The 20945-nt window shown below is 33.1% G+C and overlaps 2 protein-coding genes across 4 annotated transcripts in view; both read left to right on the forward strand.

Annotated features, from left to right (window-relative positions):
• LOC116132773 overlaps positions 1-20945 on the forward strand; it is a 22063-nt gene continuing 1118 nt past the window's right edge. Inside the window, exons 1-2 of one of the 3 annotated variants that reach the window (XM_031418444.1) lie at positions 1-76; positions 151-262. The gene's annotated coding sequence lies outside the window, so the exon portion shown is untranslated. Of the gene's footprint in view, positions 77-150; positions 263-20323; positions 20656-20945 lie in introns of those variants that run through there. The other 2 variants (XM_031418442.1, XM_031418443.1) reach the window with 2 other exon arrangements.
• Positions 10230-20945, forward strand: part of LOC116132768 (leucine aminopeptidase 2, chloroplastic-like) — a 26216-nt gene continuing 15500 nt past the window's right edge. Inside the window, exon 1 of the mRNA XM_031418436.1 lies at positions 10230-10488. Within this exon, the coding sequence (XP_031274296.1) occupies positions 10423-10488 (66 nt within the window). The 5' untranslated portion in view covers positions 10230-10422. The remainder of the gene's footprint in view (positions 10489-20945) is intronic.

The raw sequence follows: 20945 nt of genomic DNA on the forward strand, positions 1-20945 counted from the left end.
CTGTTTCGTCCTCGACTTCGCAATACAAACACGCCATGAAAGAGGTTTAATTTTCTCCACGATCGTTTCGTTTCAGGTAGAATTTTGACTGAATTTTCCAGATTTACGATGGTATTCGAAACCTTAACAGATCTATCACAATTTTCACAGGTTTTAGCTCCGATTTCGCCTCTCTTCGACTCGGCTTTCTGGGCAACTTTCCGGCGAGTTTTGATGTGTTAACTCACTCGTCTCCTTGCTCTCTCTTTGACGGAGCTGAATAGTGAGTTTTCTTCTTCCTTCAATTCTTCTTTTTATGGCGTTTAGTGCTTGAATTTGTGAATTTTGAAGCTCTGTGTATGGCAAATTTTGGCTTTTGCTTTCTGAGTTTGAACAAATCTGAATGAAATTGGAGCATAATTTGAACAAAGGCTTCTCAATTCAAGAAATAAATTTGTTTCTTGGGAGGAATAATCTGAACTGGCTTCTTTGCCATGATTACAGTGAATTTTCTCTTTTGTTGTAATTGTGATTGTTTGTTATAAATTTTTTGATTCAATAATAATGAAATGCGATGTTTAGGAATGGAATTGGAAGTAATCAGTTGTGACATCAAAGTGAATGATAAGAAAAGGAATCGAGGCGAGTATGGACCAAAGCTGAAGAAGCTGCATTGTTGAACATATTAGACTCCGTAATCCTTGAGGGTGGTCGTACTGAAAACGTACCTTCAAGCCAGTACGTATATCACCATTGAAAAGGCATTGACAAAGTTTTACCAAAGTCTGGCTTGAAAGCTTCTCCGCACATTGACTCAAAGATGAGAAATGGAAAAGCAATATGGTGTAATTCTTGACATGTTAACACGGATGGCTTCATATGGAATGATGCGAAAAAATGTGTGATGGTTGATAGTGATGCTACTTGGGAGTCTTATATACGGTTGGTGTAAATTCAATCTCAATTTGATTTTATGGTTATTTTAGTATTTTTCTAACTTGTGGAATGTACAGTCTCACACGCAGGCAGAAAATGGAGAAACAAGCCATTCCCCATATATGAGAGGTTAATCAATATATTCGGAATGCATCTGCAACTAGATGTGGAGCAGCAACTCCTGGTGAAATGTTTGAAGAGATAATTTGGAGAAGGCCAATGGTGAGCTCTTGAGGTTAAGGTGGTTGTTCTCCCGTATCAGTTGCCAACCTAGTAGTTCCCAACATTCCATGGGATCTCAGTTTGAAATTTCAAGTAAAAAAGAGGGAGATCAAGAGACGACCCATCATTGAATAAAGGAGATGCTACATCATTTGAGCGTGCTTATTCTCGGTCAGTTGAGCTCATGGATAAGTTAGTTGAGCGTTTAATTAATGACAGAGAAGATAGGAGTGACATTGCTGATGAGCTCGCTGCTATGGGTCTTAGTGAGGACGATGAATTTGAGGCATTAACTCTTATACTAGACAAACCTTCCTATATTCAGCATTCAATTCTTAAGAGGTGAACGTAAGGTAGCTTTACTAAAAGACTTGTAAGGAAGAAAGCACGTACTTGATTTGTATAAGAGTATTGTTTAGCTATGAATTGGTGTTGACTCGTGTAGGAGTATGATTAGTTATATTTATTTGCGGGTTAATATCGACTTGTATAGGAGTATGTTTAGCTATGGATTGACGTTTAGGAGTAGGTTTAGCTATAGATCGATGTTTAAAGAATGGTTCATTTTTGAACTTTTATCTATAGATGGTTCGGTCACTTATTCTAGCCATTGTGCACATCTCATGTTAAGCAGGAGTACTAGCTTTTTATCTATAGATGGTTCGGCCACTTATTCTAGCCATTGTGCACATCTCATGTTAACCAGAGTACTAAGCTCAGTCGGTTTTTAGTGCAAGAAGGACGAAAAGGGGTATTTGGCAAACAGTTCATAAGTATAGGGTTTTTTTTTTTTTTTGGTTGAAATTTTGATAATTTAGAAATTTTTGAATATATTTGAGGGTTTTTGCTAATTAATGATCCTTCAACTAAGGATTTGTTACTCTTTAAACTTGTTAGTGCCTATAATTTGAATTAGGGTATAAGCTCTCCATAATCATTCTTAGAATTCTCAAATTTACGATAAATATCAATGAAAATCTTGGATCTCTTTTTTTTTTTTTTTTTTGGTAACCAGGTGTTCGGGTCAATTTGTACGTACCTCGACTAATCTTTGGTGTTCATTAAACACTTTACAAGCTCAATGGGTCAATAATTTATAGATGTGGTAGAAGATTACTTAGTGAAACCGAACACAAAATCTCTTAATTATCTAAAGTTTTGCCAACCGTCACAAGCCAAGTGGTTAACCTGATATGTTATGTGATTAAAGTGGAACAAATGGGTCGAGTGAGGTGGGTCAACTCTAACCGGCCTGTAATGAAGCGGGTTGAACCCGGACTGCCAAGATGATGGTCCGGGTTGACCCTACCCTGGCAGCAACCCCCGGCGGGTCGGGTTGCAAAATGCTGTTTTGTCTCTTTTGAAAGAGACCCCCAACCGCCAGGTTGGCCGAAAAAAATAAAAAAATTATTTTATTTTTCAAATTACCCCTTTACCCTTGAAATATAGCCGTTGAGGGGTCTTTTTTGTCATTTTTCTTTCCCATTTTTTTTCTATAAATTGGCCCTAAATCTCACATTTTTCTCACAACTCAAATTCTCTCATATTCTCTAATCTCTCATTATCATTTATTCATTTATTCTCTTAATCTCTTTGTTATCAATTTGCTCGTATTTAATTTTATTAGTTTTTGCATTTTTAATTCAATTTTCCAATTTTCCAAATTTCAATTTCCATATTCCATTTCTCTTTCTTTAATTTTTTTCTTCTACATCAATTTTTTTTTCAACTACAATGGATAATATTTATTCCCATCAATTACATGATGAAGGAAACTACTATCCTAGTCCTAGTCCTGCTGATTTTACTAACATAAATGCAGGAGGAGATTCAAATAGACCCCTTTTCCCATCTCAGAATCCGATACCACCTCAAAATATGCCCCCGATTCCAACAGCTCCCGTGGTTCTAGAAGTCGTCCTCGTAATCGTCGTGCTTGTTCAATTTCATCTCAAGCTGAGGCGGATCATCAACTGCCGTCGAAAGCGAAGATGACACACATCAACGTTTGGGCGCATTTCGACAAGTTTTACGAGACAGAAAATGACGTTCAATCAAGAAAGCAGATGCAAATACTGTGGAAATATTATAAAGCTGATTCAGTAATGGTACTAGTACTTTAAAAAGGCATGCTAATAAACCTATAATCAACATGGAAATAGAAAAGCAATCAAACTCAAATAACTAATATGGGTACTAATTGGCGTTATAATTCTGATGTACATATGGAACAATTAGCTTTATAATTGCTACAACTGATCAACCTATTAATATGGCTGAAGATAATATTTTTGAAAGATTTGTTCAAAATTCATTTTTTCCAGGATTTAAAGTTATTCTAAAACTGCAACTAGAAATGATTTAAAAAATTGTTTAAAAAAATGAAATTAGAATTAAAAAATAAAATACATATTTGTCATGTTAGTGTGGCTCTAACTGCCGATATTGCTCTAACTGTCGATATTTGCCTATTTGGAGTGGTAGAGCTAAACAGATTATTTTGTGTGACTAGTCATTATTTTGATAATGAATATAAATTAAATAATCTTTATTAGATTTAGAAGATATGATGTTGTTATAAAGTGATAAGTTTAACTTTAGATAATGCAATTTCTAATAGTAAGCTATAGATTTTTTCAAAGTATTATCCTTTATATAACAATTTGAAGTTTTTCACCAATGTTGTGCATGCCATATATTAATTTAATTGTGAAAAGTGGTATGAAAACTTAAAAAATATAATAGAATTAGAGATTGTTTAGCTTGGATTACTAGTAGTAATAAAAAATGCTAATTTCAAGACGCTTTTATAAAATCAAATATGTCTCCTAGAACTTTTACATTAGACATGTATGTTAGATGGAATAGTACTATTTAATGCTTGATTCATGTTAACCTTATGCTAATATATATTATTTTGTAGCAAATTAGAGGTCTTCATTATTGGTAGAAAATGATTGGCAAATAGCTAAAGTATTTCATTCTTTTCTTAAAACTTTTACCAATCCACTTTACAACTTTCTGGTGTGTATTATCCTACTAGTTTATTGGTAACACATAGAATTATAAAAATTTCCGAGTTATTTATAAAACAAAGACAATGTAATTAAATACACCAATAAAGGAATGAAATTTTTTTTTTTTTTAAATATTGGGAACCCATTCCTCTTCTTTATTGTTTAGTGCTATATTTGATCCTAGAATTAAATTAGCAGGTTTAGAAATGGTTTTGACAATTATATGAAAATTTACAACCGAAGTATATGCCAATCAAATAGGAGAGGTAAAAAATACACTTTTCAAAGTATATTTCCAGTATAAAACAGGTATGGGAACCCGCAAAGAGGCAAACATCTAGAGAAGCTGCATCAAGAGAAACAAATGAAGACTTCTACTCTTGGGTGCACTGAATAGGCCAAAGACCCAATCCGAATCATAACCTCTCTTCAGAAGCTCCATAAAAAACAACACTAATGTACTGTCTTCCATACAGTCGCAAAGTAATGAACTTCAACATATTTGGCAACCCCTAAAATGTTACCAGTAGATCCACAAACAGAGAGCTAACATTGATCTCTTAGACTATGGAGAGCCAGAAATGTATTTTTCCGGTATTATCAGACTTGCCTTGGATGTTTTCGCGTTCCTCCTGTCTCAAACTCTCATCCGATCAAACATTTAGTGCAATGGAAGAATTTTAAAAGAAAGGAGGACTAAACTTTCACCACAAATGATTGAAGTCCTCACATGTCTTCGAGATTGGGAACGGTTCCGCGCCATCAAGATCAATACGAGGTTGTCGACAATACTTTAATAGAATCATTTCAATTTTGTAATATAGATGATACGGATGAGGGAGATCCTAGTGAACCCAAAATAGTTTTTTTGTAATTGTAAATTGTAACTTGTAAATTAATTGTCAATTATTGCACTCTTTTTTTCCTTATCAAGTTTTTGTCCTATTAAGTTTTTCTTGGTGAGGTTTTTAACGAGGCAATAATTATTGTAATTTCTATTTTATTTTTTTAATAAATGAATAATTTAATTATTCTTATATTACAATTTTAATGTATTAAAATTGATTAATATTTGGAATGTTAACAAAAAAAAAAAATTAATTTAATTTAATTATTGATATTTGAAAGAAATTAACAATTAACTAAAAACATTACTCTATTCATTTATAATTGTTAATTATTCATTTGAAAAGTTAATTAAACATTTAAATTTAAACAAAAAACAAAACAAAATAAATAATAAATAATAATCCAAAAGCCGGTTAACTCGGCCACCCACGGCCTAACCCGATGGGTTAGGGTTGGCGGTCCGGTTGGGCCAGCCATTTCCCTAACCCGGCCCGCCAATATTACCGAGCGGTCAGGACCGACCCGCCATTACACAACCGCCGCGGGTCGGATCGGCCGAGCGGGTTGCTTTTCCACCTCTATGTGAGATCATGAAAATGTTGACTTTTACTCTGATTTGTCTCGTGACGACCCCTAAATTTATGTATTACATGTTAATACTCCGTCCATCTCATCGACATCCCTACTATAATACATATACGTAAATACTTCATTTCAAAATTTATATTTTTTATTTAGAAATAAGTAATGCTAAACTTCCTAGTATATATTCCCCAATACTTGCTCATTATTAAATTGTTGTTAATTACTTATCATATTATTTCATTATCTTGTATTAATAATGAATTAGTGAAATAATAATTGAATTTTAAAATTTGAAATACAAATTTTGAGGTATATACTACATAGTATTATTCCTAAGAAATCAATTCCTCTAGTGATTCCATTGCTTTCTTAACTTTACTCAATCAATCAAATGAAATCTTTAGAATCAAACTTTAATTATGTTTATGTACTTTTAATATTTACCAATACAAGTTAAAACGAAAAATAATAAATAAATAAATAATAACTTTCTCTTGTTTTGTAACTAACCATCTCAATTTCATTTTGGAATATTGAAAGTAACACAATCTTATCCTAATAAAGTTCCATATTCCACAATTTTATTGAACTTTGGGTTAATCTTAGCACATGCTTTTCTTCTAACCAAATTCGATCAATCTTGGCATCTACACTTGAAAAAAAAAAAAAAAAAAAAATATTCTGTTGTCTCCAAATTTCCAATTTATAATTAAAAAACTATAATAGATTTTCATACATTTATTAATTGAACCAAATATATATATATAATATATATATATTATATTATATATTATATATATATATATATATATTATATATATATATATATATATATATATATATATATATATATTATTAAAAATATAAATATGTATGAAATTTTAACAAATTAAAGATTAGGAGACATTTGATAAATTAATAACTATAACAAATTTCTACAAATAATACTTAAAAATTATTTTAAAAAATATTGAAATTTTTAAAAGATGTGCCCATGGATAAGCTTGCCAAAATGGATTATGGACTTATGGTATGATACAATTATTCTTAATAATTCAATTAATCCAAATTTTAACATAAATTTTGGCATAATTAATTTTGTTTTTTTTTTTTTTGTGGTAATATTTTTATTTATTATCATATAGAGCTTTTAGGGTAGGTGTCTGTGAATGTCATCTTTCAAAGGCCAATCATAAATAATAAATTAATAATAACATTAACAACTATACCAAATAATAAAAATAATTTATATATTAAGATCATATAATTAATTATAAAGTCAACTTCTGAATTATAATTATTAATTGATTGAACCCATCTCATGTTTTTAACCCAGATGACACCTACTACAGTATATACTTTGATAATATGCCATAATTAAAAAAGAAAAAAAATTGTAAATTGGGAATTTATATATTTATTATTAGGTCAAAATTATATGAAATATATATCTTAATTCTTAATATTTTTATACTTTTCGGTTAAATTAATTATATTTGGTTTGAAGTTTGGAATTTGAGTTGACTTACCATGTAAACTTTTACTTTATCTAATATAGTGTGTAATTGAATTTCAAGCCTACAATTGAGTTTTATTATCAATATATAAAAATATTTTAAAATTTTATTTAGTTTTGAAATTGGCCTCTAATTTTATCTTATCACGTATCGTATCATCTTATAATTAAGAAAATAAACACATGTTTAAGGAAATGTTGATGTCAAACTCGGCTAGGAGATAAGGGCATTGGTCGCTTATATAGCACAAAAACACCCTCACCATCCAAAAACATTTTTTTAGGACAAAACTGTAAGGGCTTACTAGTAGCCTAAATTGTGGCCCAAAGCAAATAATACCTCTAGGAACTTATCTACCATGTGACCGAAGACGACATAACAACAGTTGGCCCTAGAAACAAGGCTTGGGTTTTACTTGGGCTAAGCGTGTTGGTTTGTACCCACGCTAACCCAACACCCACAAACCCCCCTCCCCCCCGTGTTGATGTCAAACTCTCACATTGGATAGGAGATGAGAGCCTTGATCACTTATATAGTAGAATGACACTCTCACCACCCAGAGGCACCTTTACAGGACAAAATTGTGCGAGTCTGCCAGCAATCCAACCTATGGCCCAAAGCAAACAATATCTCTGAGAATCCACCTACCATGTAGCATAACAACAGGAAAAATTGATCATAATTTACTAAGAATATCTATCAATCCGTCACATTAGATTCTATCTATCGCTTGCATATTTATTTTATCTTTCGTACATATAATCAAAATTGCCATTGATTAAGTTTGAAAAGATACATATACAAGAAAATCTTATTAGGTAGAGCACATATGACATGACCTGCACGAGAGAAAATAGTAAGATTCATAGTTGCTATGGACTCTCTCATTTGTTTATCTGAAAATCCTTATTTTATTTACATGATTAAAACTACATTTTGTCCAGCATATACCCTTGTTACTAGAAGTATAAGTAGAAGAGATATACTAAACTTTATAACAAAATAAATAATAAACTTAAAAACGAATTTCAAAATTTTAGAAATATATCTATTAGACTTACATCAGACATATGGGCTTATAGGTCAAAAAATGATTTTTTTACTGTCACAGTACATTTCTTAGATCATAATTGGGTTTTACAACAAAAATTGACGGGTTTTAAATAATTATATGAAAAACATAATGTTGAAACTATTTATTTTACAATTCTTGAAGTTTTGCAAGAATATCTATTAACTTATTGAGTTGTAGCGCTAACGCTTGATAATGCAACTGCTAACACCACGAAAAGAGATTGGATCCTTGTGGTGAAGGCAAGTTTTCCATTCTTATATGGATTAAACCTTGTTCTAGATCCTAGGTTTAAATTACACGTACTTAGCTATATAATTACTGAGTTAGGCTAGCAGTTAGGACATGATTATATGTCTTATTTGACTGACTTTAAACAAAAATTGGATAACATTTTTTCTTTATACGAGAATAGGTACAATGAAAGTGGAAGTGGAACGTTCAGGGGAGACAATCAAGACCCTGATGCAGACCTCCGTCAAGGATTGAGCAAGTGGACGTATATGGAACATGGCGGAAGTAGCAGCTTCAGCTCGCATATACATGGACCAAATGAGCTGAATCGCTACCTACAAGTGGACCTGTCCTTCATGACGATGAAGGAGAAACATGACATGAATATTCTTCAATGGTGGAATCAACATGAAAGTTGATTCCCCATTATAGCTCAAATGGCACGTGATATTTTTTCTGTGCCGATTTCTACAATTGCATCTGAGTCAAAATTTTCAACGAGTGGTTGGACTATTAAAGACAGAAGGTGTTCTTTAACCGATGAGATGATTGAAGTGATAACGTATTTCTGGGATTGGACTCATACAGAAAGAAGACTACAACAGCACCTTGAAGATCCCGAACGACTCGAACTCGTTAGGAATACAGATTTGAATAATGTAAACATTGTTGACGATGAACATGAATAATTTAATAAAAAAATTATTTAATTGTTTATTTGTGAAGTATGAATGTGTGAAATGTGAATATTACATTTATGTTAAAATTAACTATTTATTAATTTTTAAAATTAATTAAAATTTTAAAAATGTACTAATCTACCCCTGAAATATACTAAAAACCCTTAACAAAATTTCATTTCGCCCCTAAAATATGAAAAAAGATTAGGAGAAAAAATAATTTTTTCAGGTCCATAGGATCAGTTCTAGGGACCAGTTCGAATCCTAAAATTGCTCATAAGCTTGGGACCATGAGCAATTGGTCCCAAAAGGATCAGTCCCAAACGGGCCCAGGCCGGGCCTGCTTGAGATTGGTCCTTGACCACCTCTACATTTAGAACTTTTATGAGTAATAAAAGTAGTTGTTCCAGTGATGTTTCTATAGTCATCAACCCTTCTTGTAACAATTATCCTAAGCGCAATTATAATTAGAATTGCTCTAAATTATTATATATAAATTATATATTAATACAATTAATATATAAATAACGTGTACGAATGACATTGATATATTTATTGAACAGGCACTGAAGGTTTGCAAGTATATACATCGTTTTATGCTAAACGTTAAGATAAGAGTCATAAGACACGAAGGCTCTCGGCTCAACCCCAACGCGACAGTCGACGCATATCGAGATAATTGCTAATTTGCTACAGATGCCGTGACGTAAACAACGCAATCACTTTACTGAGTCAGTTTGTCACTGAGCTACTTTCTGTACTATTCCTTTTTTCTTGTGTATATAAATACTCTAATGGCAGCCAGTGTTGTATCATAAGCCACTTGTTTATCTTTTTTTTCTTCTTCTCTTAAAGCTCTTCGTTCTTCTTCTTCCTTGTTTTTCTCGAAACTAGGACCAGTTAGATCAGTTGCTGTTCGTGGTTTTGGTTTTAGAGTCGTCTCTTTTGGAGTTGCACCCACTGCAAGAATGTCCCCTTTCCATTCCACCACATCAATCTCTTTTGCAATAAAAGAGATCTTCAAAGCCTGATTGTCACAATGACGTGGGACTAGAATCAACTTTGGAAATCCCAGTTCTGTAAGTAATTGCACCAACCAACTTTGGAATATGTTTTCTTCGTAAGTCTTTGATCTCTTGGAAATCTAAGAGACAAGCAACTATATCTAAATCCTCTTTTGAAGCTGAGTATCAGCCTGATTTGAGGCAATGTGATTCACAGCCTGATTGTCACAATGATACTCAGCTTCAAAAGAGGATTCAGATATACTTGCACCTCAAGGACGAGGACCCATTTGTTTTTACCCTTCTGGTAGACGAGAAGGCAAGTTCATGGCTTACTCTATTTCTCGTGCCACTCTTGGCCTCACTCAGCCCGCTCAAATCGAGCCCCCTAAGGTACCCTCTTTGTCTCTATTTTGTTTTTTGGTTTGCTGGTTTTGTTCATAAATCTTTTGTGGGTTCAAAGGGAGAATTTTGATGGTGAAGTTTGTTAAAGGATGGAAATTTATGTTGTTTGGTCACACTGAATGGGTCTTAGTGAGGACGATGAATTTGAGGCATTAACTCTTATATAGACAAACCTCCTATATTTCAGCATTCAAATCATTAAGAGGTGAACGTAAGGTAGCATTTACTAAAAGACTTGTAAGGAAGAAAGCACGTACTTGATTTGTATAAGAGTATGTTAGCTATGAATTAGTGTTGACTCGTGTAGGAGTATGATTAGTTATATTTATTTATGGGTTATATCGACTTGTATGGAGTATGTTTAGCTATGGATCGACGTTTAGGGTGATGTTTAGCTATAGATCGATGTTTAAGAAATGGTTCTTTTTGAACTTTATCTATAGATGGTTCGGCTATATTCTAGCCATTGTGCACATCTCATGTTACCAGGAGTACTAAGCTCAGTCGGGTTTTAGTGCAAGAAGGACAGAAGGGGGTATTTGCCAAACAGTTCATAAGTATAGGGTTTTTTTTTTTTTTTTGGGTTGAAATTTTGATAATTTTAAGAAATATTTTGATAATATTTGAGGGTTTTTGTTAATTAATTGATCTTTCAACTAAGGTTTTGTTACTCTTTAAACATTGTTAGTGCCTATAAATTTGAATTAGGGTATAAGCTCTCCATAATCATTCAATTAGAATCTCAAATTTACGATAAATATCAATGAAAATCTTGGGATCTCTTTTTTTTTTTTTTGGTAACCAGGTGTTCGGGTCAATTTGTGTATATCTCGACTAATCTGTGGTGTTCATTAACACTTTACAAACTTAATGGGCCAATAATTTATAGATGTGATAAAAGATATTTAGTGGGACTCGAACAACAATCCTTAATTATCTAAGGTTTTGTCTATGCCATAAGCCAGTGGTTAACCGATATGTTATGTGAGATCATGAAAATGTTGACTTTTACTCTGATTTGTCTTGTGACGACCCTAAATTTATGTATTACATGTTTATACTCCGTCATATCATCAACATCCCTATATAATAATATACGTAAAATACTCATTTCAAAATTTATATTTTTGTTTAGAAAAAGTAATACTAAACTTCTAAGTATATATTCCCCAATACTTGTTCTATTTAATTGTTGTTAATTACTTATCATATTATTCATTATCTTGTATTAATAATGAATAGTGAAATAATAATTGAATTTAAAATTTGAAATACAAATTTTGAGGTATATACTACATAGTATTATTCTTAAGAAATCAATTCTCTAGTGATTCCATTGCTTTCTTGACTTTACTCAAATCAATCAAATGAAATCTTTAGAAACAAACTTAATTATGTTTATGTACTTTTAATATTTACCATACAATTTAAACGAAAAATAAATAAAAAAAATAAAAACTTTCTCTTTGTTTTGTAACTAACCATCACAATTTCATTTTGGAATATTGAAAGTAACACAATCTTATCCTTTATAAAGTGGCATATTCTCACCATTTATTTGAACTTTGGTTTAATCTTAGCACATGATTTTCTTCTAACCAAATTCGATCAATCTTGGCATCTACACTTGAAACAAAAAAAAAAAAAAAAAAAAAAAAAATTCTGTTTGTCTCCAATTTCAAAATTATTGGTTTTAGAGCGAACGAGATGCCAATTTATAAATTAAAAAACTATAATGATTTTCATACATTTATTAATTGAAACAAAAAAAAATATAATTAAACTATATTTATTAGAAAAATAATAAATAGGATGAAATTTTGAGAAATTAAAGAATTAGGAAGACATTTGACAAATAATAACTATACAAAAATTTCTACAAATAATACTTAAAAATTATTTAAAAAATATTGAAATTTTTAAAAGATGTGCCCATGGATAAGCCTGCCAAAATGGATTATGGTATGATACAAATTATTCTTAAAATTCAATTAATCCAATATTTAACATAATATTTTGACTAATTAATTTGTGTTTTTCTGTGGAATATTTTTTTAATTATTATATTATACATATAGAGCTAATTTAGGAGTTAGGTGTGTGTGAATGTCATCTTTCAAGGCCAATCATAAATAATACTAACATTAACAACTATACCAAATAAATAAAAAATAATTTATATATAAGATCATATAATTAATTATAAAGTCGACTCTGAATATATTATTTAATTGATTGAACCATCTCATGTTTTTCCCCAAAATGACACCTACTACAGTATATACTTTGATAATATGCCATAATTAAAAAAGAAAAAAAATTATAAATTGGGAATTTATATATTTATTATTAGGTCAAAATTATACGAAATATATCTTATTCTAATATTTTTATTATTTCGGTTAAATTAATTTTATTGGTTTGAAGTTTGGAATTTGAGTTGACTTACCATGTAAACTTTTACTTTATCTAATATAGTGTGTAATTGAATTTCCACCCTACAATTGAGTGTTATTATCAATGTATAAAATATTTTAAAATTTTATAGTTTTGAAATTGGCCTCCAACTTTATCTATCACTATCGTATTGTCTTATAATTAAGAAAATAAACACATGTTTAAGGAAATATTAATGTCAATCTTATAATTAAGAAAATAAACACATGTTTAAGGAAATGTTGATATCAGACTCTACCTCGGCTAAGGACGAGGGCTTTGGTCGTTTATATAGTACAAGGACACTCTCACCACCCAAAGACGCATTTTCAGGACAAAAATGTGCAGATCTGCCAGCAGTTCAACCTGTGGCCCAAAGCAAACAATACCTTTGGGAACCCCCCTATCATGTGACTGGAGACGGCATAACAACAGGAAAAATTGATTATAATTTACTAAGAATATCTATCAATCGTCACATTAGTTATATCTATCACTTGTATATTTATTTTATCTTTCGTACATATAATCAAAATGATCATTGATTAAGTTTGAAAAGATACTGTTAATTGTATAAGTTGTACAATTAATCGTGGCTAGTTTGTACAGATAAGTAGTTTGGTTAGTTGGGTAGTTAGCTGATAGTTAACTTTATTGTAACTAGAGTTATTTGTTAACTCAGCAAGTTGTATGGTTAATGACGGTAGTTTATAAGCAGTCAAGCGTAATAAGAAATGCAGAACAATATTTCCCAATTTCTTTCTTCTTCATTGCTCTCCATTTTCCAACAGGTATCAGAGCAAATCTTCTGCATTTCGATCTGAAAATAGATCAATCAATACTTAATTTGTTCCAGTAAAGCTCAAAGGAGCTCAAAATCTACTCCATTTCATTGTAGCGAAGCTTATCAAAGAGATGAATTTCTGCAATTTTTGGCTCTTTAAAGCTCGAATTTCTGCATTTTTTCAGCTCTTCAAAGCTTGAATTCTGCGTCTTTCAACTCAAGATTCTTGAAGATACTGATCAATCGTTATGACAACATCAAATGAAGAATCAATCGTTCTCGTAGCTGACTCGAACTCGCTTCTCTATGTTCATTCTTCGGCACGCCAGGGTCTGGACTTGTATATGAGCAGCTCATAGGCACCGAAAACTATGGAATCTGGAGTAGAGCAATGACGGTTTCTTTATGCGCAAAGAATAAGCTAGGTTGTTGATGAACATGTACAAAGTCTTTAGTGCACTCACGCTGGTTTCATAATGGGAGAGATGTAATTCTTTAGTCCTTGCTGGATCTTCAATTCGGTTTCTAAGAAATCTTCAATGACATTGTTTATTCGACAACTGCTTCCCAAGTATGGCAAGATTGAAAGACAGTACCAAAGGTTAACAACGCACAAGTTTTTGGCATTCATCACGAAATTGTGAATCTGACAAAAGGAACAAAACACAGTGGTGATCTACATAATAAGCTCAAATCACTTTGGGATGAGCTAGATTCCTTGGTTAGCTACCTGCTCCTGATAGCATCTCTGCAAAAGCGTATCTTGAACATCTCAATCAACAAAAATTTGCAATTTTTGAGGGATTAAATGAGTCATATTCGATGGTACATAGTCAGATTTTGCTAATGAATCCTCGGCCAACTGTAAAACAAGATATTCAGTAGTGAATCAGGATGAAAGCCAAAGGGTTTTGACTAGAATGAATGTTAACTCAGAGGTGACCAACCCTTTATGCTCAGAATAACAATAATAAAGTCAAAATCAGATCAGGGACAGAGGTACAAAGGAAGAAGCATAAGTCGAATGTGATTTGTCACTTGCCTCGGCATAAGGAGACTCTGTTATAAACTGATTGGTTACCCTACGGATTTCCAGTTTACAAGAGGCAAAACAAGCTCAAAACCAAAGTTTTTAGCTAATCAGGTGCAGACTCCGAATTCAAATTCGGAAGTTTCAGATGTTAACAATGTTAATACGACGGTTGGACCAGTCTTGACTCTGGAGCAATACAATTAGATCCTTCAGTGCTGGCAAAGAAAACATTGTTCTCTAACCGTAATCTTGCAAGTATACTACTGCCTATTATTCTTGTTTGGATGATAATGGATGGATCATAGATACAAGAGCTACAGATCACATGACCGAATTATGCACTTTTAAATTCCCCTATTCCCGTAGACCTTCATCCAAATCCCTTGTAGGTTACCAAATGGCACTAGAACCCATATTAGGCATGTTGGCTCTGGTGATCTGGATAAGGAATTCACCTTTCTAAAGTTCTTCATGTACCAGAATTTAAACACAACTGTGTTTTTTTCTAAATTCAATACTTCTAACAATTGCTTTATTGTTTTCTATCCCGATTTGTCTCATTCAGGATCTTTGCAATGGCAAGTTGAAGGGGATTGTAGACATAGCCATGGCCTATATTTTTTTTGATCCAAACATGAAAATTTCATCCCTATTATCAAATATAGATATGTTAAATAAAAATGTTTGTAATGCATCTACTGTTTACACTAAACAATAATTCACCTTTGATGTTCAGTTGAATAAAACTTTGATTCTCCTGCTTCGTTTATGATTACAAATTTATTATTAGTCTTGAGTTGTGGCATCAACGTTTAGGACATGCTCCTTATTCAGTTTGCAGATTATGCACACATAAGCTTAATATGTCTAATCTCCCACTTGTGTTATTTGCCATTTAGCTAAAAAAACCAGACTCATTTTTCCTGCAATCACCAATCTGATGCTGTCTTTGATCTATGCATATGGATGTTTGGGTTCCTATAGGACCCCAACTCATGGTAATGCAGGTATTCCTCACTGTTGTAGATGATTACTTTAGAGTTACTTGGCTTTTCTTAGCAATTCAAATCTGATTCTTTTGCACCACCCAACATTTTCTTCAAATGGTTCAAAATCAATACCATTTAACCCCAAATGTGTTAGAACTGATAATGGCCTTGAGTTTTTTTGATAAGGATTGTCATGCTTTATTACTATCAAAGGCATTATACACCAAAGTTTGTGCTATTCCCCTCAAAAAAATAGAGTTGTTGAGAGGAAACATAGACATATCCTGCAAGTAGCTAGGGCCTTTAAATTCCAGTCAAAGTTCCAACTCATCTATGGGGATACTGTGTACAAACAACAGTGTACCTTATCAATTGTTTTCTATATCTGTCCTTCACGGTTTATCACCATTTACAAATTTTTTTGAAACCTTTGTTTGGATCATCTAAAAGTATTTGGCTGTCTGGCTTATGACTGTCCTCATTCTAAGGATAAACTATCCCCAAGGTCGTTCCTTGTGTTTTCTTGGGTTATTCTTAACCCAAAAAGGTTATTTGCTTTACAATTTGTCTTCACATACTGTTACTGTCTCTCGGGATGTTCTTTTTATGAATTGTATTCCTTTACCTGGTCTCAACGTCACAACTTCCTTTTCTAGTTGACACTTCTTTCCTTGACTTGGAGTCAATTTCATCTCATAATTCCTTCCCATACTGATGTTGTTAGATCACAGAACCTTCTCCTTCTTTTGCTCAACCTGCTATACCTTCCCCCACTTCTCTGTTTCTGATATAAACTCTTCACCTTAGCCTATTAGGAAATCCATCAGAGTTTCCAAACCTCCCATTTGGACCTCAGACTTTTTTTGCTTCTCTTTCCAATCTTCAGCCAACCTATTTTCTATTTCCTTATCCCATTTCCAACTTTGTTACTTATACACATATTTCACCTACTTACAAAGCCTATTTGTCCCAACAATCATTATAAACCTACTAGTTTTTTCAGGCTTCTAGGGATCCAAATTGGGTAGCTGCTATGTAGCAAGAAATTAAGGCCTTGGAGCTCAAATACCTGGTCCGGTAGTCCTTCTCCCTCCTAGAAAAGTACATAGATTGCAAGTAGGGATACAAACTCAAATACAAGGCTGATGGTTCTTTGGAAAGGTATAAGACTCGGTTGGTTGCTAGGGTATACTCAGCAGATGGTATAGATTGTGTTGAGACTTTTTCCCCGGTTGTAAAAATGGTTACTGTTAGGACATTTTATCATTGGCTTGCTTGCATGATTGACCCTTTATCAACTAGATGTGACAATGCATTTCTCCAAGGGGATTTACAAGAGGAATTTACATGTCTTTGCCTAAAGGATTTGCTCAACAGGGGGGGGGGGGGGGGGGGGGGGGGAGGAGGGAGGCATCACTGTTTGTAGGCTTCACAAATCCCTTATGGATTGAAGCAGGCTTCTAGAGCTGCTTACACAAGTCTTTGCTAGAAGGTTCAATGAATCTAAGGCAGGTTATTTGTTCATTAAGAGGGCATATTCTTGTATTGTTATAGTCTTATATGTTGATGATATAGTACTTACTGGAAACAATGTTTATGATTAATCAAACCAAAGAAATGTGCATTCTAATTTTCGATTGAAGGATTTGGGGATGTTTGAGATATTTTGGTTTTGAGGTTGCTAGATCTGTAAGGGAATCAGTTTATGCCAAAGGAAATATGCATTGAGATCATTTTAGAATCTGGTTTATCTGGTTCTAAGAATTCTTCAGTCCCTATGGAACAAATTGAAGCTCACCTCTACTGTATATGATGCCCTATTTCCCACTACAAATGATCTTCTTCTTCTTACCCATGTGTTTATCAGAGATTGATGGGAAAATTGTTGTATTTGTGTATGACTCGACCTGATTTAAGTTACTCTGTCAACTTGCTCAGTCAGTTTATGCATCATCCTAAAGAGTCTCATATGGGAGCGCACTTAAGATAGTTAAATATATTAAGTCAGCGTCAGGTTTGGGGTGTGTTTTTCCTGTTGAAACAATTTGAATCTATCGGCCTTTTGTGATTTGATAGGGGCTCGTCGCTCAGATAAGGAAATCAGTTACAGGATATGTATATTTCTTGGTAAGTCTTTGATCTCTTGGAAATCTAAGAGACAAGCAACTATAACTAAATCCTCTTTGAAGTGAGTATCAGGCGATGGCTTACTGGTGTGAGGTATTGTGGTTGGGGCAATTACTTACAGAACTGGGATTCCAAAGTTGATTGCAGTCCACTTCATTGTGACAATTAGACTGCGGAATCACATTGCCTCAAACCATGTTCCATGAGAGAAAAAACATATTGACATAGACTGTCACATTTTCTGGGAACAGCTCAAACTTGGCTTGATTAGATATTTATGTTGCCTTTCGGAGTAGCTGCTGATCTGCTAACCAAAGGTCTTGGCAACACTTTCACTCCAAATTGTACACAAGTTGGGGGTTCTAGATCTTATCACCTCCAACTTTGAGGGGTGGGTGTTATTGTATAAGTTGTACAGTTAATTATGGCTAGGTTGTACAGAAGAGTAGTTTGGGTAGTTGGGTAGTTAGCTAAATAGTTGACTTTATTGAAATAGAGTTATTTGTTAACTCAAGCAAGTTGTATGGTAATGAATGTGTTTATAAGCAGTCGAGCGTAATAAGAAATGCAGAACAGTATTTCCCAATTTCTTTTCTTCCATGCTCTCAATTCCCAACAGATAATATATCAAGAAAATCTTATTAGGTAGAGGCACATTCAACATGACTTGCCATATATGTGATAGATACATAAGACTAAAGATTATAGAAGATAAATCTAACATGACATTAAATTCTCGAGGAGCGATTTTATTTTATTTTTTTAATGATGAGAGTGTTCAGATCAGTTTATGTGTACTTAAACTAATTCTTCGAAATCCTAAAACATCAATTGAATAAAAGCTTTAATGATCATTCTATTAACAATCAAAGAATGATTCAAACTTAAAATTTTATGAATAATAAAAATAGTTGTTCCAATAATGTTTCTGATAGTCATCAACCTTCTCATACAATTATCCTAAGCATAATTATAATTAGAATTGCTTTAAATTATAATATATTAATACAATTTATATATAAATTACATGATATACTTGTAACATAACATTGATAAAAGATAAATTGATATATTATTAAACAAAACACTGAGGTTTGCAAGTATATAACATCGTTTTAACTTTTATGCCAAACGTTAAGATAAGAGTCATAAGACACGAAGCCCGTCGGCTCAACCCGAACTCGACAGTCGACACATGTCGAGATAATTGCTAATTTGCTACAGATGCCGTGACGTAAACAACACTTTGCTGAGTCAGGTTGCACTGACCTACTAACCATACGATTTCTTTCCCTGTGTATATAAATACTCTTATGGCAGCCATTGTGTATCATTAGCCACTTCTTTATCTTCTTCTTCTCTTCTCTCTTAAAGCTCTGTTTCTCTTTTCCTTGTTTTTTCGAAACTAGGACAGTTAGATCAGTGCTGTTCGTGGTTTTGGTTTTAGAGTCGTCTCTTGTGGAGGTGCACCGTACTGTATAGAATATTGTGGAAACTCAACCAACAAAATAACAAATAAATAAATAAACCAATAACTCAAACAAAATTACCAGCTAGACGACGTCGTTCAGCTCGAACAAGAGGTACATCGATATCAGAACGAGGAAAGCCCTAACAACACAAACAAACAATAATAATAAAAAAAAAATCAACTCAAAAGCACACCGCTAACCTTCAACATTCAAAAATTTAAGAAATTAAAAACAATTTTTAAAGTCAAATTCGATCGAATGCCTCGGCGTCAACTAGGTTGCCGGAGAGACCAGGGCCGTCCGGTTGAGAGAGACGGTGGATGATGGCGTTCATCTCGGTTTCAACAGCCGTTCTCTTTTCCATCAAACTCATCGTCTCCGCCTTCAAATTCGTTCCCACCATTCTTGGCCGAGCTTCGTTCGGTTGATTGTTGGGGTTTTGCAGAGAACAGTGAAACGATTTAAAATTTTAAATTTTAGTGTACTGAACTGTATTAAAATTAGGCACTATCCCTCTAAAAATAAACCCGCACAACCGCACGGGTAAATTACATGTTAATCCATAAAATTTAAGATAAATAACTTAGATTCCCAAAAATAACCATTTGGTCCGCATAAGATCAAAACATAACACATTTAGGTCCTCAAACAATAGAGGTAACAATCAGATGAGTTAAACATGTCATAAACGGATTAACGTGTTGAATAGTGTTGCAACAAAAATATGACATGTTTATCAAACAAGTTAGAAGGGTCATCCTTATCAGAACATTTAACAAGAACAATAATATATCAGCTTGTAATGGGTTTCATCTGTCTAACAATGGGTCTCGTCTGACCAAATGCGAGCTGACCATTTGCAAGCTATTATGCGACACGAAATGAATCGTACATATTAATCTATATTTGCCGTAAATGGGGAGTAAAGCATTACATTTTCAATTTAATAGACCTAAATTTACTTAAGTTCAACTATAGGACGTAAATAATTAATCCCTCACGGGTTTTACACCGCACCGCGGGTATTTTTCGTCTCTGTATTCTCGTTCACTGTTTCGTCCTCGACTTCGCAATACAAAACACGCCATGAAAGAGGTTTAATTTTCTCCACGATCGTTTCGTTTCAGGTAGAATTTTGACTGAATTTTCCAGATTTACGATGCGTATTCGAAACCTTAACAGATCTATCACAAATTTGCACAGGTTTTAGCTCCGATTTCGCCTCTCTTGGACTCGGCTTTCTGGGCAACTTTCCGGTGAGTTTTGATGTGTTAACTGACTCGTCTTCTTGCTCTCCTTTGACGGAGCTGAATAGTGAGTTTTCTTCTTCCTTCAATTCTTCTTTTTATGGCGTTTAGTGCTTGAATTTGTGAATTTTGAAGCTCTGTGTATGGCAAATTTTGGCTTTTGCTTTCTGAGTTTGAACAAATCTGAATGAAATTGGAGCAATAATTTGAACAAAGGCTTCTCAATTCAAGAAATAAAATTTGTTTCTTGGGAGGAATAATCTGAACTGGCTTCTTTGCCATGATTACAGTGAATTTTCTCTTTTGATTGTAGATTGTGATTGTTTGTTAATAAATTTTTTGATTCAATAATAATGA

The sequence above is a fragment of the Pistacia vera genome, unplaced genomic scaffold (genome assembly GCF_008641045.1).
Source record: "Pistacia vera cultivar Batoury unplaced genomic scaffold, PisVer_v2 Contig260, whole genome shotgun sequence".
NCBI classification, from domain to species: Eukaryota; Viridiplantae; Streptophyta; class Magnoliopsida; order Sapindales; family Anacardiaceae; genus Pistacia; species Pistacia vera.